At 35.4% G+C, this 27,562-nt stretch overlaps 1 protein-coding gene across 5 annotated transcripts in view; it reads right to left on the bottom strand.

Moving 5' to 3' along the window:
- Positions 1–1,390: 1,390 nt before the first annotated feature.
- LOC126829886 (pleckstrin homology-like domain family B member 1) overlaps positions 1,391–27,562 on the bottom strand; it is a 204,918-nt gene continuing 178,746 nt past the window's right edge. For all 5 annotated transcript variants that reach the window (XM_056102682.1, XM_056102683.1, XM_056102681.1 and 2 more), the window contains 3 exons: positions 17,131–17,227; positions 5,579–5,725; positions 1,391–4,769 (listed from right to left, as the gene is read on the bottom strand). In XM_056102682.1, the coding sequence (XP_055958657.1) occupies positions 4,329–4,769; positions 5,579–5,725; positions 17,131–17,227 (685 nt within the window). In that variant the 3' untranslated portion in view covers positions 1,391–4,328. The remainder of the gene's footprint in view (positions 4,770–5,578; positions 5,726–17,130; positions 17,228–27,562) is intronic.

A 27,562-nucleotide genomic window follows, 5' to 3' on the forward strand; every position in this document is an offset into this window, starting at 1 on the left:
AGTATGTTTACGGTAATAATATTTTTTTTCATGAGGGAGGGAGGGAGGAGGGGGGGTCTATTACAAATATACTTTGCATTAATATGTCGTTTTCTAATATAAAGGTAACAATTATTTTCGTGATAATTATATCTAGATTTTTATTGGCGCTAGGAATATGTGTGCTAACTTCATTTTGTATCCAGGTGACCTGATGGCTTTACCGCTTAAATCATTAATTTCCGTCATAGTCCGGACTTTTTTCCGTATGCAAATGACGTACGTCGTACATCCCATATAAGGTATATGTTCTACTTTGCAAGGTTCTATTATGCATTTGTCTATTATGCAAAATGCAGAATGCAGAAGTGTAATGTGCAAAATAACTATTCTACTGTATTTTGTATTATTGAAAAGTGTATTCTGTATTTTAACACCGTGGCATTGGTATTGTTGAGCAATGGAAATTGCAAATTGTAAAACTAAAATAGGTATTTTGAACTACTGACATTTGCAGTTTGCACCGTGAACAATGAAATAATATTGGCAACGTTATACTTCCATAGGCCGAATGGTTAGCATGTGCGCGTTATATCATAAAGGCCTGTCATTGAGTCTGTCGTTGTACATGACAAGGAGTAGGGTCGCCTGTCTAACCTCGTGGGGTTTCTCCAGGTCCTCTGGTTCCTCCCACTGGTGAAGACCCCTTTGCACAAGCTAATTAAATTGGAACAAAATTAAACCATGTCAGTCCCGAAATGACCTAGGTTGTGTCGAATGGACGTTAAACCCCATTTCTCTATCACAAAGGGGAGGTAACCATTCAGGATAAAGTTAAACAAAATAAGTTTCCTGAGTATATAGTATTTAATCATCATAGTAGAATTTCGGCATATAAATAAACAGTATTATATTTAACCACTTGTATAAAGACATTATTTATTTAAATCAAATAAATATTACCATAGTTAACATTCACTGTGTGAATGTCATTTCAAGGAAGTTTAATCTTTTGAAAACTACAATATTGAGAAAGTTGGGGTTTTAAACAATCTGTTTAAAATACAGATCTATATTTCGTTTCGTTTTTTTTTTATACTTTCGATGGCCTACACTACATGAATATCTGACAAGTTGTAGTGGAAGGTCATGTCAGGAGTTGTACAAGCGGCTTTTGACCCTATGACATCAGACATTTATTAATCAATCAGCGTTGACGTTTCTAGTGGTTTACCCACAGTTCCATGCATGGCACACCAAGAAGTTGCCGGAACAGACTGTTTCATGGGATAATCCCTCACTTGAACCAAAACGCCAGTAATATAAAAACTCTTCTAGAACCTAGTGTAGTAAAGACAAGTGAAACGAAATTTTAAACTATATAAAACGAAATGAAATAGGATCTGTGTAATAATCAGATTGGGATATAAAAGGAATATCAGTCCCAATTTTTTTTACCATAATATAATGAAAGTCAACATTCTGTATTCTCTTGCGACGGGAAATGGAACAAACAATCTTTGCGAAATTTTTGATGGGACTCTTTTAAATCCAATCTGGGAGATTATCTACTGTTAATATTTAGGCCTAATGTGAAAAAAATTTGCATGGATTAGACCATGAGAAATTAGATATTTTCTGATAAAAAAATGACGATCAAGGGATTTAATATTTTGGTAGGCCTAATTAAAGAATTTCATTTCATTCAATCATTTAAATGCTTATCGTGTATATTTTTATAATTAAATTTAAGTACATGTCATACTTTTATTCATCTTTCTCCAAAGCGAGTAACAATACACATTGAATAAGTGTTAAATGGAGTTATTTCCCTTACACCACTGATTTACGCTGAAGAAAAAAACAAGAAAACTTTCTTTTGTCCACAGTATTTCATATAAAATATTTAGAATTATGGCATCTTTAACTTTTAACTTGTACATATAACTATTTACCGAATTTTCAGTCTTTGAAGTTTTTTGGATTGTGGTCCCACACGGACCTTTCTTCCAAGATGTTCAAAACTGCTTTGGTGCTAATAATGCCAAAATTATTTGGTTTCGGATAATTAATAATCCATTTTAAAAATTCATGGAAATTTAATTTATTATATACAGTATAAAATAGTTCCATGACATATAGTTTAAAACTGTATAATAATAATTACAATTCTTTATCCGAGCACTGTACATAATATTCTAAAATTGATATAGAACTAAAAATAACAGAAGATTTTATACAAAATAAAACATAAAAACAGCAATATAACTGGATTATTTTATAATTTGGGATGTTATATACAATTTAACTGATTCAACATCTTATTTTATGGTATAAGGTCACTGATTTTTTTAAAAATTAAAATTTAACATGTATTTACATACATATGATATAAATGCAGAATGAAATAGTTTCCGAAAATCTTTTATAAAATTTCATTATATTATATTTCTGGTATTTATAAAAAATTTCTAACAAAACAAAAATTAAAATAGTGTAAATTAAATTAAAAAAAATGTTTTTTCGAAAATAAATATCTAATGTACATTGTACCGATAATTGCTTGTACCATTTTAACTTTTATACATGTACTTTTATTTTTAATTTTATGTTTTTATAAATAAGAGAAAACATTTTAACCATTTTGGTTATTGATTCCATATTGGAATTCAGTCTAATTGTTATATTTTTAATTTCATGTTTTTATACCTAAAAAAAGATAGCATTCATTTTTATACCTAACAAAAAAGATAACATTCATTTTTATACCTTAAATAAGATAACATTATTTTTATATTTTTAATTTCACATTTCAGACATAATAAAATTCAAACTAAACTGTAAATCAGCTTAGTGTGCAAAATTTATTATTATTTATAATATTTTAACACTAATAATTACATGTATCTGTTTTTATACCTTAAACAAAATAACATTAAAGTCTAACGGTAATATTTTAATTCCATATTTGAGTTCAGACTAAATAGTAAATGTGCTTAGTGTATAAAATGTATTTACAATTCCAGAGCCGTAACTAGCTCAGAGCAATGAGGGGGGCGGGAAATGTTCTCAGGGGTGCTGTAAAAATGACGGATAATGTTTATCTATTTTTTTCACAGGGGGAGGAGGCCAAATAAGCAACCCCCCACCCCCACCCCATCCTGTGCCCCCCTCCTCCCTTAGTTATGGGCCTGTACAATTTTAAGGTTTGATTTTAAATTTCATACAATGGTGCGACAAATAAATCTGATTTAAATTGCCTTTACACATCAACTTTCATAAACAAGCAAACCGCTGTCAGAAATATTTATAATAGTTATATAAAGGCCCGTATTGGTTCCTTTAGCACTTGGTACATGCAAATATTGACTACTCCATTTCCTTGAAAAAGATTAGAGAAAGCCAGAAACCAGTCAAAACTACAGTTCATTAGACCGTTACAAACAGACCAAGGTATTACATTGTAGGACCGTATGCTAGTTCATGTTGGCGTCAGCTATTCACTTGAAAATAAATCTGTCATTTTCAGAGTAACATATACTAATGTCCAAAAGTTAACAATAAAAGCTCAGAATGGTAATACCATTAGATCATCGATAACAAAGGGAGGTAACCAGAGAAAAAGTATTTCAACAGTTGAACCAGAGAAAATGTAAAGTTACAAGAACAAGAAATTGAGAATCTCGGATATTAGCATCTATTTGGAAAAAAACTCAAAATATTTCTGACGATCGTTACTTGTTTACGATGTTTTAACTTTTGCTACAATTACATAAAAACATGAAAACAACACTGACACACAAAGAATAAACAAAAATAAAATGAATATAAAAGTTTCATAAGATCTTCTGTAACAATAACTTGATTTGTAAGTCTTTTCATAAAAACAGAAATATAAAATACTTTTTTTTTAAAATTAAAAATTTAAAGACATTGTTAATTGTGACAACTTTAAAATAGGGCTACATAAAAGAAATTCAAAACTTTAGCAGCAGTTTATCATAACAAGAATAATTCAAAATGAATTTGGTATTTCCTTTATGTAAAGCAATTTTCTGAATCTGGATTTGTCCGCGCCTGGATTTAGTTAATGTTCGCGGAGAATATAGAGAAGTATTTACAGTATACAGAATAAAAACACTTTGAGAGTTGCTGTACGTTTCTCTCTCTCAGCACCTTGGAATTAAAACACAAAAGCACATTATTGTAAAAATCGGTTGTCTGACGATTTCTTTCAACTATCCCATAAAATATATCCTCCGTCACTTTGCATATTAACACAGTCGTAAACCCTAGTAACGCACTTTATATATAAAAAAATATCACTTTATAAACACACATTAACCACATCATAAAAATTGTTGGTATCCCTCCGCTCCTGTAAACACAACATCAATCCAGATACCCATCGCTTCAGGTGTTGGCGCCACAAGAAAGTAGGTCCTATCGTACGTCTTCACACAAAATGTTAATTTAGGGTTCGGGCTTTTGACTGTGCGTAAATGGTCCACATATACTTCTTCTATGGCCTGGAAGTAAATTCCGCCTCGTTGCTTCGATTCAGTTTTATCTCCATAATAAGTCAACGATCGCTTCACGCGATCAAACACAAACCAACGTTTATGCCATGTTTTAAATTTGTTTCCCATTTTATGGAGAAAACCGCGACAACTGTTTGACGTCACTATGACGTGCGAGCATGCCTCAACATGATGACCAGCTGATTCTATGTGCTGGCGTAAATCAAATTCCTTATTTCTGATTGGTAAATATCTGGTCAATGGCCGTGCCTGAAACGAGAAAAATTCAGGATGTTATTGTTAATTATATTTTGATTGGTTTAAAACCAATGGAAACCAAACAAAGGTCCAGTACTAAAATGAGACATATCTTAAATCAATCTTAGGTAGGTCTCTTTCATAGGGGAGTCATTAATCTTTGGCAGGTCTCTTTCATAGGGGTGGTGCATCCTACTCACTCAGTCACCATGACTCCGGAGGTCAGGCCTGACAACGAAATTGTCTTGTAGTTTGCATTGGACAAAGAAAACAAGGTACCATGTATACCATAGGCAGCACATAAAATATTTCCTAATGGCGTGGTCTTTCCTGGTCAGTGGTGGAGGACGGAGGGCCTGGCAAGGGACAGCATATAGTTGTTTGGATGGTACGGAAAAACAGAGGTCCCACGTACACATTGGTGTGCACGTAAAAGAACCCTTGGCAGTTGAAAATCGAAATAAGAGTAGGCTGTATACTCCCATCTTCACTACCCACAGTTGGTACAGAATAACAGGTTGCTAAAACTCCATTTAATTTCATATATTGACAGGTGTGTCATCTCTGCATGTCAAGCCCTTGAAATTCCTATGTTGAAGCCTGTGTCCTTGTGTAACCAGCGGCAACCATGCAATGGCTTTGAGCTTCGGTCACCCTTACCCCTGAGATTTTCGCGTATCAATTCCCAATCAGCATGATGCTTACGATGAAACAAATTGGTTGTTATATTTATTTACCTGTTCTTACGATGAAACAAATTGGTTGTTATATTTATTTACCTGTTCTTACGATGAAACAAATTGGTTGTTATATTTATTTACCTGTTGCCTCTGTTTTTCTCTCATTTTAACTTGTTGATTTATTATCTCTTCTCTCAATCTCGTTTCTTCCTGTAACTTCCTTTCTAACTCTTCTCTTCTCTGTCTCTCTTCATGTAGAGCAGACATCTCTACTTCACGGAACTGAACCTGAAAAACATCACAATTATAATATAATCTGATCGTGTTGTCAGTTGTATACGTGATGTGATGTGATGTTAAGAAAATGCTATCTTTCATTAACCACTACAATTTGCAGGCATGGAAATAACGGTTTTAGATGTACCTGACAATTTCAACTCAGTGCCGGACATCTATTAATAATATCAAATGAAAAGACAAATCAGTGTCGGACAAAATGACAGGCACCACAAGTTTTGTGCCTGTCAAAGCCCGAATCTGTGTCTGATATTGTCTGTGACAGGCGCCTTATTTCCAGGCTTGAATGTCAACTTGGGTATCATTTAGTTGTGTTGTTTTAGCAGGAGTTTCTGTATTTAATGTTTAGTTTCAATCGATTGTTGGAAAACTGATCAAATCTGTTGAGAATCCTAGAAAACCATTGAGTTTCTACTGTTGTGTAATTTAAATGGTCTGTCTAGATTAGATAATGAGTGTTTATAACTGTTTAGTTTCTAGAGTGTTGATTAATTAATTAGTCTGTTAATTACTCAACATCCTTCTGAGAAAATAAACGTATCCGAATGTATCTGCACATACAAGATTGTGCACTGAATAGGAACAATCCCATCGTAACGCATTGCATGACAGTGGGAACCTAGCGTTATCAAAGGGACATAACTACACGTTTTTTTTTTAGTTAGAGATTTGAGTTCTGTATTGAAATGGGGTTTAACATCCTACTTTTTTTCTGTAATCTAGAAAAACCATGGTGAAAATTGAGTTTGACCCATATCTGGAAATCTTCATAACGCATCTACCGTAGCAATGTTCTCTATTTTAAAATTATATTTGAGACGTGTTTAACCAGTTCTATCACATATGTGATAATGACTGACACCAATAATATTGTCCTTTAAATAATGAATTTGATTATGTATTATTGTCGATTAAGCTGTGAAAAATTAGTCTCTGTTGTCAAGTGCTGTTGCTGTGATAATAAACAATCTACGCTATATCTTCAAATATTGATAACTTCATCCAGAATAAAGAAATTTGAATGACATTTTTAATATATTCATTTTTGACCATCTATTTTTTAACTATTATAGCAAGAAAATCCTGCTCTAGATCTACGTCTTCAATAATGCATCTTGAAGCAGTGAAAAAGATACATGATCAGGATTTAGCAACTTTAAGGTTTCACATCGACGTGATGATTAATATAAAATCGTGACTTTGTCTAAATGATTTATATTTTGATTGTTTATCATATTCCTGAAGCAATGGCCCAAGAAATATCCCTCTCTGGCCATTGCTGGATCGGCTTCTGATACTTGAGCTTTTGAGGGAGTATGTCTATTCTTTCCGTTCAATCAAATCTATCCCAAGTACAGCAACATGACAGCCCTTCGTTTAATCTGTGGTCTTTTTTCTCTCTCGTTGTTGTTGTTTATTACAGAATTAACGCCCAATACATAAAGTATGATATTATGGACAGGTTGATTTAAGTAAATAATTTACATTTAAAGGGTTGAAAATTGGTAAGAACACAAAATAAAAAAGTCTCTGTATATCAAAGAGAGAGAGAGAAATGGGGTTTAACGTCCACTCGACACAGACTAGGTCATTTCGGGACTAACATGTGGTTTAATTTTATTTCAATAATTCGCTTGCGCGTAGGGGTCTTTAGCAGTGGGAGGAAACCGGAGGACCCGGAGAAAACCCACGAGGTTGGACAGGCAACCCTACTCCTTGTCACGTACAACTGGGGATTCGAAACCACGCCAGTTGACTCAATGACAGACCTCATGATACAGCGCGCGCTTGCTAATCATTCGGCCATACAACCCCCCCTGTATATCAAAAGTCACCTTAAAAACACAAAAATATAAAAAAAAGTTCTTATATATGAAAAGGTCACTTTAAAACACACTCCCTGTCATGAGAAGAGAGGGCGGGCGGGTCATCTTCTCTCTTTGTCATAATAAAAACAAATTAAAACAAATTGATTGTCTATAGGTAATTATATAAAGTACCAGGTATGTGAGTATAAATAAATCAATAAGGTATTTATTGATTAGGTATAGATCACTACACACAAATCATTAAACAACAACTAGTCAACAAATCATTGGACTCTAGTTAACCAAATAAATGATCTAGCTTTAAATCTACAAACGATTCATTGTACTGTAGCTATCCTGATAAATGTTCTAGATTTATCTACAAATTATTCATTGTACTGTAGCTATCCTGATAAATGTTCTAGTTTTATGTTCAAAAGATTCATTGTACTGTAGCTATTCAAATAAATGTTCCAGTTTTATCTACAAACGATTCATTGTACTGTAGCTATTCAAATAAATGTTCTAGATTTAAATCTACAAACGATTCATTGTACTGTAGCTATCCTGATAAATGTTCTAGATTTAAATCTACAAACGATTCATTGTACTGTAGCTATTCAAATAAATGTTCTAGATTTTAATTTACAAATGATTCATTGTACTGTAGCTATCCTGATAAATGTTCTAGCATTATCTACAAAAAACAAAAAAAATCATTGTACTGTAGCTATCCTGATAAATGCTCCAGCTTTATTTACAAACAATTCATTGTAATGTAGTTATCCTGATAAATGTTCTAGCCTTATCTCCTCACAGATCGTTTAACCACTGTAGATAGTACTGTAAACCTAAAATATATTCTAGCTTGGGAAGCTTATTTATATAAGCCATCGGTTTGTTTCAGTATCATGTGAATAAAATATTGTTTAAATCAAATCACCTTGACCCTAAGCTACCTATCAAATCATACTATATACAGTAGCTATTCTAATAAATACTCTAACTTGACTTGAGGCCATCCCATCTGTCAAATAAAATCAGGCAGTCCCTATGGAAGTTTCACCTGGGAATTTATGGTAAAATACCTGGTAAACACTAGTATAATGAAGGTGAGTAATCCAGGTAGAGTGGTTTTCAGAGAGAGAGAAATGAAATGAAATGGGGTTTAACATCCTACTGTTACGTGCATGCCAATGTGTACAGGACCTTGGATTTTCTTCCCATCCGAACCACTAGACAGCTGTTCTTGTCGGGCCCTCCACCCCATCAATAATCAATTGGGTGGTTTATTTTTTAACAGTGATAAAGAAATTAAATGCTTGTAAATTGGACTATCATAACTGAATGGCCTGCTTTAAACTGGACACAAGTACAAATTGGATGATTTCTGGTGATTTTAAACAACCTTTTACAAATTTTACAAGATTTGATATTAAACGAATGTGAAAGAAATTAGTGCTAAATACACAAGATTAAATGATACCCGGACTACAATGAATTAGTAGTGAGGTGATAATGGAGGACCTAGAGAAAATTCACAAGGTTGGGTAGGTGAGCATTTATTAGACTATCTAAGGTAAAACATTTATGATCCAGGTAAATCGTTTATTACCCAGTAGAATGTTTCTTAGAGTGTCTCAGGTAAAATACCTGGTATGTAATCCAAGCAGAGCATATATTAGACTATCTAAGGTAAAATATCAGGTAAAATGTTTATGATCCAGGTAAATCATTTACTACCCAGTAGAATGTTTCTTAGATTATCTCAGGTAAAATACCAGGTATGTAATCCAAGCAGAGCATATATTAGGGTATCTAAGGTCAATTACCAGGTATGAATATAGATAAATAAATAGATACTAAGAAGATAATAGTGCAAACTAATAAATCAATCATCAGTTATTGAATGTTTAATGTCCTTTTAGCATGATCCACACTCGACGTTCGTGTCAAAACAAATTCACAAGTCATTTAGTACAGATGCCGATAAAACACAGTGACAGGAAAGTCTTAATTACGATCACCGAATGAACTCCAGACTATTAAACGATAGTCATGGAATCTGTTTACATGTATACAACTAATTTATATAATTTATTTAAAACATTTTAATCGTGATCAATTTGTTTCTTTCAAGAAATCCCAGGTAATAACTGCTAATAAGCACAGGTATGCATGCCAAACAGTGTGCTATGTCGTTAATAACTGCTAATGAAGACGGGTGTATGCCACACAGTGCGCTATCTCATTAATAATCGCTAACGAAGACGGGTGTATATGCCAAACAGTGCGCTATCCAGGTAATGTCCGCTAATGAAGACAAAGTATGCATGCCAAACAGTGCACTATCGAGGTGATTACCGCTAATGAAGACATGTGAACATGCCAAAAAGTGCGCTATCCAGGTTATAACCGCCAATGAAGACAGGTATGCATGCCAAATAGTGCGCTATCTGGGTGATTACCGCTAATGGAGACAGGTGTACATGCCAAAAAGTGCACTATCCAGGTAATAACCGCTAATGAAGACAGGTGTACATGCCGAACCGTGCGCTATGCTTGTAATAACCGCTAATGAAGACAGGTGTACATGCCGAACCGTGCGCTATGCTGGTAATAACCGCTAATGAAGACAGGTGTACATGCCGAACCGTGCGCTATGCTGGTAATTTTGCCTAGACCGCAACGTTTCCGTCTATTCAATCTGTCAAGTTTTCTTTTGCCCAGAGGCAGCATGGCCCTACCTAAACGATATTTTATTCTACCTGAATGATTGTTCATGCAAGGAAATGAAATGGGCTACTGTCCTGCTCTGATTGGGCTAATGACAGCGAGTATACACCAGTGTGCTTTTAGGGTAATTTTGCCTGGATAGCGGCAAAACAGCCTAATCTTATATAGAATTCCAACTGCCAAAGGATCTTTAATGTGCATGCCAGTGTTTACACAGGACCTCATTTTTTTCTTCCTATCCAAATGACTACATGTATATGCTGTCCCTTTGCCAAAGGACTCCATCCTGAACCACTGACAAGGAGAGAGAGAGAAATAGGGTTTAACGTCCACTCGACACAAACTGGGTCATTTCGGGACTAACATATGGTTTAATTTTATTTCAATAATTCGCTTGCACGTAGGGGTCTTTAGCAGTGGGAGGAAACCGGAGGACCCGGAGAAAACTCACAAGGTTGGACAGGCGACCCTACTCCTTGTCACGTACAACCGGGGATTCGAAACCATGCCAGTCGACTCAATGACAGACTTTATGATACAGCGCGCGCATGCTAACCATTCAGCCATCCACCCCCCCCTCCCGTTTCATGCAATGAAGAAAGCTACCACTTGTCATTAACAAATTTGTGGTACACTTTTACATTAACACACAAATGATAAAGTCAGAATGACTAAACATATTTTCTTGTTTGCCCTGTAGGTGTTATTATTAATAAATATGCTAAAAATATGTCTTAAAAATATTTATTAATAATATGGGAGGGCATCATACATTATTAATCTTTGAAGTATTAAAAATGTCAACAAAATATTTCCTGATCAACTAGATGCACAAAGTTTTCTAAAAAGACGTACACTTAAGGATAATTGCACAAAAGAACTCAGAAGGGTTTCGATTCAGGCCAACGATTATTTGATCGTCAGAAGCATGAGGTTCTTTAGGTGAACTGCTTCATAGTTCTAATAAGCACATATCTTTATAGCAATCTAATTATATTTAATCAATGTCAGAACCCATGATTCCGTTTTGTTTTTGTTTTTTGTGACTATGGAACATGTACCCTATATGTATTGAATACTGAAGCGTTTCTTTATTGAATTTAAGAGTTTAGACTACTTTTTTATACATTTCACCGATGTGGTTACTTGTATAGTTGAATTTTACTACATATGCTTACATTCGTATTTCGTGTAGCATATAGCAGATCATGACACATGCTGGCATTACACAATGGGTTCTTTGGGTTGTATTCCTAATTGTTTTCAAATTTGAGTGAAGTCTGTGTCACTACAGACCCGGGACTGTACAGCGCATTGGACGCTTAAGGCTAGCCCCCGGATCCATTCACTTTTTTTTTAATTGTCTGTATGTTTGTGTTTTCCTGAGTATGATGTCCTGTCCGTGTATTTGTTTTTGTGTAAATTTTGTGTGATGCAGTCCCCCTGCACTTACTATTAAATAAATGACAGTTCATACCAATAATCTTGTTCGTGCAGGGCAGAGAGCACAAATAAACACTAAATGTATACAGCAGAGACAAAGAATCTCAAAATTACAAATAAAATAAAAATTTACAACTAAAGTGAGATTAAATATCATGCAAATAATGAATCCTATTTTTCTGCTTCGACCAGGCTAATGAAGAAGTGCACATGGCATGGAGTGTGCTATGAGGGAAATGTTGCCCCGACAGCATCCCTATAATCTACTATTTGAAACAGGACTGTGGGCCTGGCAAGGACAGCCTAGTTGTTCAGATGGGACAAAAAAACGAAGTCCTGTGTACCCATTGGAGTGCACATAAAAGATCCCTTGGCAGTTGGAATTTGATGTAAGAGTAGGTCGTAGCGCCACTGTTCGGGCAAAATTTCCCCCATAGCACACTGTACATATGGCATAACCCTGTCTTCATTAGCCCAGTCGGAGCAGAACAGTAGTACGTTAAACTCCATTTCCTTTCTATCAAAGATGTCCATTAATTATCTATAATAAATGAGGACTTGAGTAAGAATAGTAAATTATTTGTGTGAATTGTACATCTGTCCATCATACTATCATAACATCCTTCACTTCCTCCTGATGACCAGAAAACCTCACTGATCAATTCTCAACAGGGCCTGATATTGACGGCAGCCAGCTGTCAAGTGGCAGCTACAACATGACGAGTGGCAGCTCAATTGACATGTCAAGTGACACTACAATAATCTTCTTTCATCTTATTTGTTTTATGTCAGAGGAAGACAGCAAGGAATCCATTTACAGCCAGGAAACTATGGGAGGAAGTCAAATTCTATCGTATATCCAATCTTAATGGCCAATTTCTAGTTTCATCAAGTCAATAGAATTGGGGTTAAACGTTTGACTTTCTGAATTAACCGGGCTGATGAAGATGGACATACTCCATGCAGTCAAATGAAATGGGGTTAAACGTTATACTTTGTGAATTAACCGGGCTGCTGAAGATGCAATATTACAAAATTTGTCAAGGTAAATGAAGATGCAATACCTGATGATTTTTTACGTGCCGATATAAAAGTTAAAGGAGAAAGACATTTGATGTCTTAAACCACAAGACAGTTGGCTTTGCTTGCTTAATCAGGGCAATGGTTTATGGATGGGACTTTTAAAATCGTGAAAAAGCCTTTTTATCAACACTGTAAATTATATATTTAGATGTATTATGTTTGTGAAATATTATTGAAATAAATTTTATAGTTTGTATGTTTTATACAATGTATTATGTATGTGAAATATTATAGTTTGTATTATGTTAAATGTCTATGTAAATTTACATATTAAATTAATGTTTATGTAATGTTTGTATTTATATCTATTATGCAGTATTTATGTTAATAAATACCATTTCGTACATGTAATACATGGTATGTTTTTTTTAGGTCATTACAACCAATTTGTATGGCTGTTTTGACCAATTTGTATGGCCGTTATGACCAAATATTTTGGCCGTTATGACCAATTATTTTGGTCGTTATGGTTTAGGGCCGTTAGGTCTATAACCCGATTAAATGATGGTTTACGGTGTAAGTTCACCATTTAGTTGATTCTCAATGACAGTCAATCCAGACTGCTAAATATGATTGGTGTGTAAAATTATTTCAGATTCTCCCTGGCTTCTAGACATCTTTTCCACTTGTTTCAGTATGGTGTTGGTACGGACACTTCTCCCTGGACTGCTAGACGGGTATTCGACACCTTTTATTTCAATATATAAATTATTCGTTGATGCTGGAGATCATTGATGAATAGTACTTGGAGTGCTTGAGTCGTAGATGCTTAGATAACACTTTCAGATGTAGGTCTCTCTCTCTCGGGAGTACAAATTGTTCATTATAAGTGCAGGGGGACTGCATCACACACAATTATACTAGATAAAAATGAAATGAAATGGGCTTTAACGTCCTACTGTTCTGTTCTGATTGGGCTAATGAAGACGGGCATAAACTATGCTGTATGCGATGGGGGAAATTTTGCCCAGGCAGCGGTACTATGGCCTACTCTTATATTGAATTGCAACTGCCAGAGGATCTTTTACATGCATGCCAATGTATACACAAGACAGCCGTTTTCCGTCCCATCCGAATGACTAGACGGCTGTCCTTGTTACGCAGGATAAAACAATAATTATACAAACAATAAACATATCAGATCAAGTGAATGTTGGGGGAGGGTGGGGCTAGCCATATGCATCCACTCATCCACTGTAGATATGTGCTCTCTCTGAAATTTCTGACCAACTCCAGTGTCATGGTTTTACTTGGTACCCAGTTTGGCTTGGTACCTTATTATTGTAACTACGAAAAAGGTGGCTATGTAGCAATGAGAGTTTTTCACAAAAAAAATAGATGGTATTCACCAGCGAGAGAGAGAGAGAGAGAGAGTTTAATGTCCACTTGACACAAACTAGGTCATTTCGGGACTAACACATGGTTCAATTTTATTTCCATAATTCGCTTGGACGTATGGGTCTTTAGAAATAGGAGGAAAATGGAGGTACCAGAGAAAACCCACAAGGTTGGACAGGCGACCCAACTCCTTGTCACGTACAACCGGGAAATTGAAACCATGCCAGTTGACTCAATGACAGACACCTAATATACAAAGATTTATACTTATAATAAAAAGTTGAAAAGGTCCATATGAAAAGAGTAACCATATACATACCTAAAGAAAGTCAAGTCAATTGAACAGGGAGCCCAGTGAAACCGGGTACAACTTCAAATAGCGACACCAGAATTCAAACATGAGGTCTTTCAATTGTTTGTCAAGTCAAAGAAGGAATTATCCCGAAGGCATGTTCCTGTTAAATAGGTAGACGTGTAAGCTACTAAATGTTGACAATCGACCAACGATTGGTCAACAAGGTCAGACATGTTTACTGAAGAACAATTTACATATCTATAGACGACAGTAAAATAAAGACAGTCTATTGATAATCGTATGAATACCACGTCTGAGGTCTATTTCCGTAACATAACAAGGACGTCAGGACGTCAAACTTAACTTTTGTACGATAAAGATTGTGGTCACCATGACCACATATTATATCTTCATTGATAGCCATCCAACCTACCTGTATTATATTTATTTTATTATTTATTTATTTATTTTGTTAAAAGACTCAACAAGACATGGAAAGTCTCCCTACCATATAAAAAAAAAAAAAAAAAAAAAAAAAACCCTTAGCAGTTGGAACTCGTAGAACAATAGACTGAAATCCCACTATCCGGTCGTAATTTGCCCAGCAATGCAAAAGTTACCATTATTTCATGTTCCATTGTTTTACCCAAATGTTACATGTAGATAGATTGTGTAATCCATGTCTCACTGGGTAAGTTGTCCTTGACAACTGGGTAGGTTGTCCACTGGGTAAGTTGTCCACGTTCGTCTGGGTAGGTTTGTTAATGATTTACTGGGTAGGTTGCCTTGCCCCACTGGGTAGGTTGCCATGCACCACTGGGTAGGTTGCCATGCCCAACTGGGTAGGTTGCTATGCCCCACTGGGTAGGTTGCCATGCCCCACTGGGTAAGTTATCTTTGTCCCAGTGGACACGTCTTTCATGTCTTACTGGGTAGGTTGTTCATGTCCACTGGGTAAGTTGTCCAAGTCCCACTGGGTAGGCTGTCCTTTCCCCCAATATATACCCAATCATAATTTTAATCATTTGGAACGGGAAAAACACACTAGTTTATTCGAACATGTCTTCCAACATTTCTCCATTTTATTATTAATCAATTCATTACATTTATATAGTCATCCAAATTTCCGCTGGTTTTAAGACAGCTGTGTCGTCGACGCGTCTGATCACTCTTCCTCTCTTCATCAACATAGTAATTGACGGATTAGTTTGGATTACGGACAGACTTTTAGTTTCCTGCCAGGAAGTCAACGTCAAGCCAGGATTGAAATGAAGAATTCTATTTCGGTTTTATAAGTTTGTCGTAACCTACTTCTGATTCCTGAATAATCTACATGATATTGTTTAAAGTGGATGGAATAATCTAAATGATATGATTTGAATTGGACGCCATACATTTCAAGAAGTTGTACACGATATGTCATAATTTATATAAAGATTTAGATAAAGAGCTGGTCGGTCAAAAATAGAGTATATTGAAAATTTCAGTCAAATTAACAAGCAATAGCTAATTGTCAAGTGAGAGAGAGAGAAATGTGGTTTAACGTCCCCTCGACACAAACTAAGTCATTTCGGGACTAACATATGGTTCAATTTTATTTCAATAATTCGTTTGCGGTGTAGGGGTCTTTAGTAGTGGGAGGAAACCGGAGAAAACCCGAGAGGTTGGACAAGTGACCTTACTCCTTGTCAAGTACAACCAGCGAATCGAAACCAAGCCATTGACTCATTGACAGACCTTACGATACAGTAATAAACAATGTCTTAATAGTCAGTGACGTGGTAATAAACAAAGTCTTAATAGTCAGTGACGTCCATTATAACTTTTAAACAATTATATGGCTAGGATGGTCTAACCCATTCAATATCTGAGTCATCCAATTTGGGCTTGTCTTGTGAATAATAATCTAAATAACATTTGAAGCCAGAAAGAGACCTGTCATATGAAAATTTAGCTCTTACATAATGTATTTTTTAATTTCTTTCAATTTAAATTTAGAAATACAGGACAGTCAGCACTCAGTGTAGGCAGAGAAAGTTACAGTCAGTGGTGCAGGACAGAGGGCCTGACAATGACAGCTGTCTAGTTATTTGGACGGTACGAAAAACTGAGAAATGAAATGAAATGAAATGGAGTTTAACGTCCTATACTGTTCTGCTCCTAACCTGGGCTAATGAAGACGGGCATACGCCATACAGTGTGCTATGAGGGAAATTTTGCCCGGACAGCGGCACTACGGCCTACTCTTATATCGAATTCCAGCTGCCAGGGGATCTTTTACGTGCACGTCAATGTGTACACGGGACCTCGGTTTTTCGTCCCATCCGAACGACTAGACAGCTTTCCTTGACAGCCCCTCCGTCTTGCATCACTGACAAGGGAGAACCACGCCGGAAAATCTGGATGAACTTTCTCGGCCAATGCAGGGATCGAACACCCGAAAAACTGAGATCCTGTTTCCACATTGGTATGCACATAAAGGAACCCTTAACAGTTGCAATATGATATAAGAGTAGTCTGTAGCGCTGCTGTCTGGGCAAAATTTCACTTGGTGCAGAAAAGTAGGACGTTTAACCCCATTTCATTTCATATTTGCCAGTCCTGAGTATTGGAAGTTTGAGACGCCATATTGAAAATGATCACCTTGAAATTATTCTAGCCAATCGAATTATGAATATAATATTTTATCCTACCTGTTCTTCCACCAGACGTAACTTGTCCGTCTGCGCCTGTGCTAATAATCTCTCCAGCTCCGCTAACTTCTCGAGGTGATCCTCACCGCTACTTACACTGCAAATATACAAAAAAAAACATCAACATTAATTTTATGTTGTACTCAAATAAATGTTTTAATGTCCACAGAATATATTTATATTCAGATATAGACGTCATGTAGATATGTTTTTATATTTAGATATAGACGTCATGTAGATATGTTTTTATATTATGTTTAAAGTATTTGGATGTTAGTTTGTAAGATCTTGTAGTGGAACATGTGTTGGAGCTTTACAGCTAAGTGTATTTATTTTCTGTTAATTAAATGTTTATGATCGTTTTGTGCTTTGTACGGATTTGTATCATCCTGTGGTTGTGTTTGTTCTGGATATTTAGTATTGAGCAATTTTTCTAGCAGATGTGGATGTAGTCCCTTGGGTCTTTTCGGGTCATCTTTATTCCACTTAGGGGAAATGAGGGTACCCTGAGAAAAAAGATATTCTTTGTATTAAGTCATATTATCTAATGTGACATCAGTTTTATTCAGTGTGACACTGGTATCATTTAATGTGACATTTGTGTAACTCAATGTGGCTTCAGTTTTATTGAATGTGACATTTGTGTAATTCAATGTGGCATCTGTATTATTCCATGTCACAGTATTATTTGGTGTGACGTCAGTATCATTAACCTTGATGAGTTATTCAATGTGGCATCATTGTTATTTAATGTGGCATCAATATTAATTAATGTGGCAGTGTTAGTTAATGTGACACCAATGTTATTTAATATGGCATCAATATTAGTTAATCTGGCAGTGTTAGTTAATGTGACACCAGTATTAGTTAATGTGACACCAGAATTAGTTAACGTGACATCAGCGCTATTCAAGCAATCAATAAAAACATTTCAATTGAACTAATACACCGATTTGTATTTAAATAGAAGAGAGAATTGAATTTCCGGTACAATCAATAAATGGTGGGGTTTTTGTGATTATCTAAGAGTAATTGTAGTCTTTATATTAATGAGTTGATTAAAACAACAAAGAGTAATGTTGAAAGATAAAAGACTTTGTACCTGGTTTGTACCTGGGTTTTACCTGGGGCACACAACTAGATATGGTTGACTGTTTTGTATAATTCAAGTGCACCGAGTATGAAAAACATGCCGATTTTAATACAGGAGCAATCATGGCTGGTTGAGCATGGCAGTAGTTCACAAATCAGGAGTCCGTTCGTTTGATAAATCCTTGTGATTTCAAGCAGGACAATGTAATCTTCACTAAAATCTTTTAAAGGACCTTTATTTAACACAACTGAATCCAAGCCGGGAGATTTTGTTTTCTTCATTTTAATTTAAAAATGTTAAATAATATATCACCACAGATTACATTGTGGAAATTTGATATTTGGCTTTACATGAAAGTTTTTACAAGAAGTGAGGTAAAATTCATCATTTAGAGAAAGAGAGAGGAAGACAAGAGGCTTAACACCTACTTGACACAAACAAAAAAAAAGGTCTTTTCAGAACTAACATATGTTTCAATTTAATTTCAATATTCCTCTTGTGCGTAGGGGTCTTTAGCAGTGGGAGGAAATCCGGAGAAAACCCACGAGGTTGGACAGGCGACCCTACTCCTTGTCACGTACAAACTGGGAATCAAATTGACATACCTTAACCCATTCGGCCACCTACTCGGCCACCCTGATTTAGAGAAGCATGTCTCTTACCTGGCCATGTTGAATAAAAACATTACTATGTGAATCTAAGTCTATATTTATACAATGACATGAATACAGGAAGTTTTATCTGTACAAACTTGTTGAGTACTATAACAGTTAAAGATACATTCCCTAGTACACTTGTTGAATACTATAATAGTTAAAGATACATTCCCCGAGTACAAACTCATTGAGTACTATAACAGTTAAAGATACATTCCCTAGTACACACTTGTTGAATGCTATAATAGTTAAAGATACATTCCCCGAGTACAATCTTGTTGAGTACTATAACAGTTGAAGATACTTTCCCCGAGTACACACTTGTTGAATACTATAATAGTTAAAGATACATTCCCACTGTGCCATTTATAAATAGGTTCCAAAATTTACACTGATCCTACAAATGGACATGATATAGGGTCTGTCAATGAGGGGAGTGTTATGGTTGTGTTACGAGGAGTAGCATCACTTCCCTACATAAACTTGTGGATTTGTTTGGGTCCTCAGGTTTCCTCCCACGCTTAAGGATCACTATGTGCAAGCGATTTAATCAAAATAAAGATTTAACATAAGTTAGTCCCTAAAAAATCATGTCTGAACAATGGTATTATGAACGAGTGAATAAATAAATAAATAAATAAATAAATGAATGAAACATGCAGATAATCTGTATGTATTGATCTATCAATAATCTATGTAATGAAATGATTAACTAAAAGTGTGTATGTATCTTTAAGTTTATAGATAACATTAAGTGGCTATGTATGCCAATAGATATGGTTTAACTGAGGACGGGTATACAATCGCGTAATAAAGGATATAATAACTAAATATATTGTATAGGACAGTGTGAATAACTATATAGATTTATTATCTAGTCCCATGTTATTTTGACCTTGTTAATAACAGATTTATTTGGTTACGTGGCTTATCCTTGTGAAAATAGGAATAGTCATTCAGATGGGACACAAAAAGGCCATGTACATGTATACACAATAATGCTCGTAAAAGTAGTTAAGAGTTTTGTAGAATTTTTAACTGCTTCAAAATTTAGTTAGTTTGTCTAAAATGAAAAGGGGGTCATGGTGGGTAAGTGAGTAAGATGCTGGCTCGCTAGCCTGGTGGTCGGGTGTTTGATTCCTGCATTGGCCGAGAAAGTTTAAGATTTTCTGGCGTGGTTCCCCCTTGTCAGTAATGCAGGACGGAGGGCCTGACAAGGAGAGCTGTCTAGTCATTCGGATGATACGAAAAACTGAGGTATCGTGTATAAATTGGCGTGCACGTAAAAGATCCCCTGGCAATTGGAATTCGATATAAGAGTAGGCCATAGTGCCACTGCCCGGGCAAAATTTCTCTCATAGCACATTGCATGGCGTATGCCCATCTTCATTAGCCCAGTCGGAGCAGAACAGTAGGATGTTAAACCCCATTCCAATTCATTTCATTTTATTTTCATTTCTAAATGGGGTTTAACATCCTACTTTTCTACACTGACATGTTTTACAATACATGTATTACAGATCAATTATTTCCTGATAAAAGGATTAAATCTTTAATCCCCTGGTAAATCAATCAGCAAGAATTACATCACGATTTCAGGTGTTTTTTAAATACAGGTGTTGTCTATATTTAGGCCGGTGGGGTGGAGGAGGGGGGGCAGACCGGTTGCCAGAGATTTTTTCCATACAGAAAATTCATTTATCTGTTTTTCTAGTTTCTGTTTTTCTAGGTTCAGGGTTAGTGTAAATGTTACCTACTCCTAGGGGGGTTGGATGGACGAATGGTTAGCGTGTGCGCGCTGTATCAAAAGGTCTGTCATTGAGTCAACTGGTGTGGTTTTGATTCCCCGGTTGTACGTAACAAGGAATAGGGTTGTCTGTCCAATCTTGTGGGTTTTCTCTGGGTCCTCCGGTTTCCTCCCCTTGTAAAAGACCCCCTACTCACAAGCGAATAATTGCAATAAAATTAAACCATATGTTAGTCCCAAAATGACATAGTTTGTGTCTAGTGGACATTAAACTCTCTCTCTCTCTCTCTCTCTCTTTCTCTCTCACACACACACACACACACACACCTACCCCTTGTGTGGTGTGTAATTTTCTGTGAAATCTTTAAAAGTCTCTAATATGGCAAGGAGAAATTTTCCTACCTCCCCAAGCCATCTACCATAAATTCAGTATTAATGACATAATATACGGCACGGTTTAAATTACTGACATAACATGAAATATATCACTAATAGAATATTAAACCATTAAACTCTATAAAGATATCCATGTTTATTATCATCTAAAAATCTCAAAATAAATCTAAAACTCTTTTAATCAATTTCTTATCGACGACAGACTTGATGCCTCCACAGGTTTAAACAATATTTCTTAGGATTATATTTCCCTATCATAATTAAGCAAGGAAGGCTTTAACTTCGAAAATATTCCAGTTTATTGATTTTTGATGTATTTTGTTTACCTTGGACTTGCAATTAATGATATATTATGTAAGCACAAGATTTAGATTTTGAATTGGCTGTTCTTGCTATAGTAGTTCAAAAATAGAAATTGCAAAATGAATACATTGAGTATTTCATTCAAATTACTTTATTCTGAGCGAAGTTATCAATGTTTGTAGGTTTGACAAGATGTGTCCATTGATTATTTATCTCTGGTTATTCACGTCTCCATTTTTAAATTAAATCATTAAATGGCCAGACTGTTCTAATCTACGTAATATCGGAGAAATCCAATGACATCGAGAGTTGATCATGGTCTTGTCATGTTAATAAATGTCTAATTAATAATATTTAACATTTAAGGCCTAAAGACAGAGAGAGAAACAGGGTTTAACCTCCACTCGACACAAACTAGGTCATTTCTGGACTAACATATGGTTCAATTCTATTTCAATAATTCGCTTAGCTATGGGAGTAAACCAGAGGACCCGGAGACAAGCCGTGAGGTTGGACAGGTGACCGTACTCCTTGCCACATGCAAGCGGGGAATCGAAGTCATGCCGGGCTGGTAAATATGACAGAAACAAGAACCCTGATTCTAGGGATGTCACAACAAATGATTTTCCGCTCAGTGAATGTTTTTGTTTTATTGTGCTATTTTAATTAGCAGCCTATTAGAAGTCATGCGCTAGGATCATCAGTTCCAGTCCTTGGAGAATTTACAAAACAATGCACATCATTATATCTGCCTGATGTAACATATTGTGTTATATTTAATTGAATTTTAATAGAGTATTTCTGTAAGCTTCTTTCCAATAAAACATTATTTCCATTCATATTAGCAAATCGCTAGGTATGACATGCATGTATTAGATCTTAAAATCTGTACGATTGCACTTTTGTTAAAAAATAGGCCCGCTCCTTAGAGAATACCAAAGCGATGTATGCACATTGAATTAGTATCCTGCTGTGTGAATATACAAATAATCCCCATGTAAACCCCAGTCTATTATATAATAACTACCATTCATCTCTGAGCGTATTTCTGTCTTTTTATCATTCGGATCACAGAAATGAAATGAATGCAAGTACTCAATGAAGGGAGTTCAAAATGAAGTTTAACGTCCTACTTTTTTGCACGGAAAGGGCGAGTGGAGAAAGGCGTATGCCATGCAGTGGGCCATGATGGAAATTTTGTTAGAACATCAATGCTGTTTGACCTTACTTCAATGCCCTGTGTCCTACATGTGAGACAGGTCAATTAAGGCCATATTTACTCGAAATATCACTAATTTTTACCCATAAATATCCTTTTTAGAAAGGGTGGGTGGTTGGTTGGTCTAGTAGTTTAAGGCATGCGCAACGAGTGGGGTTGCCTGTCCAACTTCGTGGGTTTTCTCCTACTGCTAATGACCCCTAGATTGAACCATATGTTAGTCTCGTAATTACCTAGTTTGTGTCTAGTGGACTCCCCCCCCCCACCTTTTGAGGACCTACAGTACACCCTTTAACCCAAACAGAAAAAATAAAACACTTTAACCGGTCCCATTTCATTCAATTTATAAACAGATAAATTTCTTTCTTTCATTTAGTGAAAAAAGGTTTTCAGTATTGTTTAAACTTTAGTTGTTATAAAGTTGACCAACTAAAAAACCTTCGAACAGTTGAAAATTCTACAAGACATATTTATTTTTATTTACAGCTTTGTTTTTATCTTGTGTGTAAATGTTTAACCTTGATTCTGTCACGAACCTCCGTGATTATCTGCACATTCTAATACAGGTGTTATCTTGACCTGACAGAGATATAATTTACTAGCTGGTCATCTCGGGACTAACATATGGAAAATAGATGATAAGCATACAGGAGAGAGATAGGGTTTAACATCCAGTCGACACCATTTAGGTCATTTCGGGACTAACATGGTTTAATTTTAATTCAATAATTTGTCTGCACGCAGGGGTCTTTAGCAGTGGGAGGAAACCGGGGGACCCGTAGAAAACCCACAATGTTGGACAGACAACCATACTCCTTGTCACGGACAACCGGGGAATTTAAACCATGCCAGTTGACTCAATGACAGACCTTATGATACAATTAATAAGGTGCATGCACTAACCATTCAGTCATCCAACCCCACCATACAGGAGCGAGAGAGATTGAATTTAATTTATTGTCCATTCAACACATAAGGGAGAGAGAGAAATGGGGTTTAACGTCCACTCAACACAAACTAGGTCATTTCGGGACTAACACATGGTTTTTAATTTTATTTCAATAATTTGCTTGCGCGTAGGGGTCTTTAGCAGTGGGAGGAAACCGGAGGACCCGGAGAAAACCCACGAGGTTGGACAGGTGACCCTACTCCTTGCCACGTACAACCGGGGATTCGAAACCACCCCAGTTGACTCAATGACAGACTTTATGGTACAGCGCGCACGTGCTAACCATTCAGCCACCCAACCCCCCCAACACATAAGGATAACTTTTTATAGATGATAGGTAAACATAGTATTTGCATACTTCACAATTTACGCTGAAGCAAAACAGATCTCTGATTGCTTTTATTTCAATATAGTTACATAATATTTAATACTGGCGGGGAGAATTTTGCTTGGGCAGCAGTGTTTTAGTCTACTCGCTAGGGTTCTTTAACGTGCACACAAATGTGAAAGGGTGGAGCTCTGGTCTTTATTTGTGTATTTACATTTCTCATTTCTTCTCAATGCTGAGAGAGAGAGATAGAGAGAGAGAGAGGTCTTTAGCAGTGAGAGAAAACCGGAGGACCAGTAAAACAACCCACAAGGTTGGACAAGGCTAAGAAAGACCCCGCTCCACCTACGAAAGTGAATTAAGTATTAACATGAACAGTTGGCCTGAAATACCCTAATTCGTATTGAGTGCACGTTAAATATCCATTTCTCTTTCTTCACCAACTACAAATCAAACCAACTTTAAAATAGAGTCAGATAAAGAAAACAAAATGTACACAAATGTAAAATAGCATAAAGTCAAGTCAGCAACATTTTAAGTCAATTAGTACACCATACTTCATTCATTTTGAATTCGTCAAATGGGTTAATAAATTTGAAATCTATCTGTGTCACAACTGCTATTTAAATGTAATGAGATTTTCGTTGCCTGTGGGAACAAAATCTGATTTTTGAAAGATAAACAAAGCAATGATTTGCCTAATAATTTACTTAAAACTGTCTAGAATTTGAAATGAAAATATTCTAAACATTTAAAGAAATTCTTCTACTTTATTAAGAAATTTAATTTGTACAAACCCAACAGAATTTACTCTAATTCAAAAATACAGTCAATATTTGTCTAAAGACAGAGGTAAACCATATGCTCTTCTTGATATCTTCTAGGGCAAATGCTCATATCCTATGACCCTTGACCCAGGGATGTCACCAATCCCTGTACAGGTGTCTCTTTGTTCCCTGGCTATTATCATCATTATGTAACCCAGTCATTGGTCGATTACAAAGGGTGTTGGAATGTGAGAAAGTATTTGATTGGTGGATAATGTATAGTAAAACGGCTGCATGTTTAGGGAAGTGTGAATTAGAAACCGTTTAACTAGACAAACTGTTAAATGATTATAAGAGCTTAGTTTAGATTACCCCGAGATAAACATTTAGATTAGGAATAACAAGAAAGGATTTAGTTAATTGGGCTGGGGATTAGTTTAAAACATATGTTTATATATACTCCATCTTGCTAATATACTGTTTAAATTACTTAATACAGAGATGTGATATCAATTAAATATATACTTTCATCTTTTGTATAAATTATTTATTAGGAGTAAAACTAATATTGTCTTTATGAATATATAGGATTTTATTTTTAAAAGGTTTGTTCCCAGGAGTTCTACCTCATAAGCCTTGTTTCAATCTGTTTCATAGCAGTAATGCAAAAGCTTTCTTTTAAAATAACACTGTGTAAGTTCACAAACAGGACAGGATGTCACATGGTACAGAGTCAATAACACATACATAGGATGTAGTAAAACAAACTGCTTCAGACAGAATTAGTGCCTTTTACACATCTTACGCCTTTGGTACTATTTATTTACACCAAATAGGAAATATTTTTTATCCAGATATATCTCTAACACATTTATTTTTTTTCTTAAGAATTTAAATAATTGTTTTAGAATTTAATTAATTTGCAGAAGAAAAAAGTTAATATTGAGGGTTAATTAATTCACACCCATGGCATCCCTTGCAGTGATAGTAGTGACCTAGGGGATATTTACTGTTGATCAGTATACCTTACTCATGAATATTTAAACTAAAATGGGGGGTTGGATGGCTGAGTAGTTAGCACGTGCGCGCTGCATCATAAAGTCTGTCATTGAGTCAACTGGCGTGGTTTCGATTCCCCGGTTGTACGTGATAAGGAATAGGGTCGCCTGTCCAACCTCGTGGGTTTCTCCGGGTCCTCTGGTTTCCTCCCACTGCTAAAGACCCCTACGTGCAAACGAATTATGGAAATAAAATTGAACCATGTTATTCCAAAAATGACCTAGTTTGTGTCCAGTGAACGTTAAACCCCATTTCTCTTTCTCTCTCTTAAACTAAAATATTGTATAGATGCAGCCTTTTCATTAGTTGTGAGTTAATATCATATCAGCCAATGAAAAGGCTGTATATTATCAAAATATTTTAGTTTAAATTTCTGCGAATAAGATCCCTAGATTGCATTAGTTCAAAATGGACGAATACATTTTTAATCAAGGGAATTTTTTTTCTCACACTTCCATCGATTCCGAAGCGGACTAACCTCTCAATCAAGATTATGTGAACATTGTATATTAAGTGTTTTGTACATTTTCATCAAGTGAGAATAAATATGTTTCGCTTTTGTAATTTATAACTGTAATTAGGGTTTCACACTGCGTAGCTTGTGTGAAACACTATTGTTTTTGTTAAAATTATTATTCTTATTATTATTATTCTTCTTTTGTTTTGAGTAGATCTCAGCAACTGATTGTCGGATCGTTACGATTTCTTCGGTTTTATCGGAAAAGTGGGTGTGACTTAGAGGATAAAGCTATTTTGAACGTTCTGCGACAATGCGAAATGTCCGAAATCACCGAAGCTATCGTTTTTAGAAATATTGCAGTAATTTTAACAATAATCATTGGATTTTAACTTTCGATGCATTTTGGCATAGCCGGAGACGGGGCACATAGCTACGCTACTTTTGATTTTTGATTTTCGGCAAATCTTCGCAGATATTAGGCGCTAAATTTAGAAAATTTAAATTTTTACAAAAAACTTTTTTATTTATGAATATTTTTTAATCGTGTTTTACACAAATATAACGAGTCCTCTGACTTGGGCAAAAATGTGAAAATTTTTTGTCTCGGTAATTTTCCTTGGCCCCCATTGGCTAATTCAGTTTTTCAGTCCTAGATTAATTATTTATTGTTCGATTTGTATAAAACAAAGTTCATATGCCCCGTTGTCTCAATTGTCATTTTTTTTGTTACCAATAGTGTTATCTGTCGGCACCGGAAGTGGCGTAAATTGACAAAAAACTACAATTTTGACAGTTAGGTACCATTTTTCGAAAGCAAATATTATTTTGTTCAAATCTGGTATAACTGAAATTGTGCGCCCTTTAAAGGCGCACAAAATGTTGGGACCATTTTTTTTAATTTCGATTCCGTTTTCGGGCTATTTCGATTAAAAGGTGAAAAAAGGTGTAAAATTAAGCTATTTACAACCCATTCAGCGTTTTCATATTTTAAAATATTACTTCGTAACTTTCATAAACTCGTAGCAATAATCTATACGGAGAGAATGTATGTGAAAATTAATTTGTAATATGCGCAGTTGCCGAGAAATGGGCAATTTTGCATGAGTCACTTTTTACGCTAGTTTGCCTGTAAAAGAGTCAATTATTATTCGATTTTCATAAAAGTGACACCATTTGATGTGTAATGTCAATTTTAACTAGGTCAAACCAATTTAACATTTTCAATATCACCGGAAATGACGTAATTTGGGCAAAAATTGTATTTATAGCCTTCGAAACCAGTAATTTATTCAAATGAGTCATATTTGTTATTTGTTTAAAATTTTGATATTTGATTCAAATCAACTAATACAATGAACCCTTACGATCATATAGATATCACAAAATGGTTTCTAACTTGTTCAGTTGCGGAGAAATAGGCAATTTTCAACAGGTCACTTTTTAAGGTTTTTTTGT

This window comes from Patella vulgata, chromosome 8, assembly GCF_932274485.2.
Source record: "Patella vulgata chromosome 8, xgPatVulg1.2, whole genome shotgun sequence".
Classification (NCBI taxonomy): Eukaryota; Metazoa; Mollusca; class Gastropoda; family Patellidae; genus Patella; species Patella vulgata.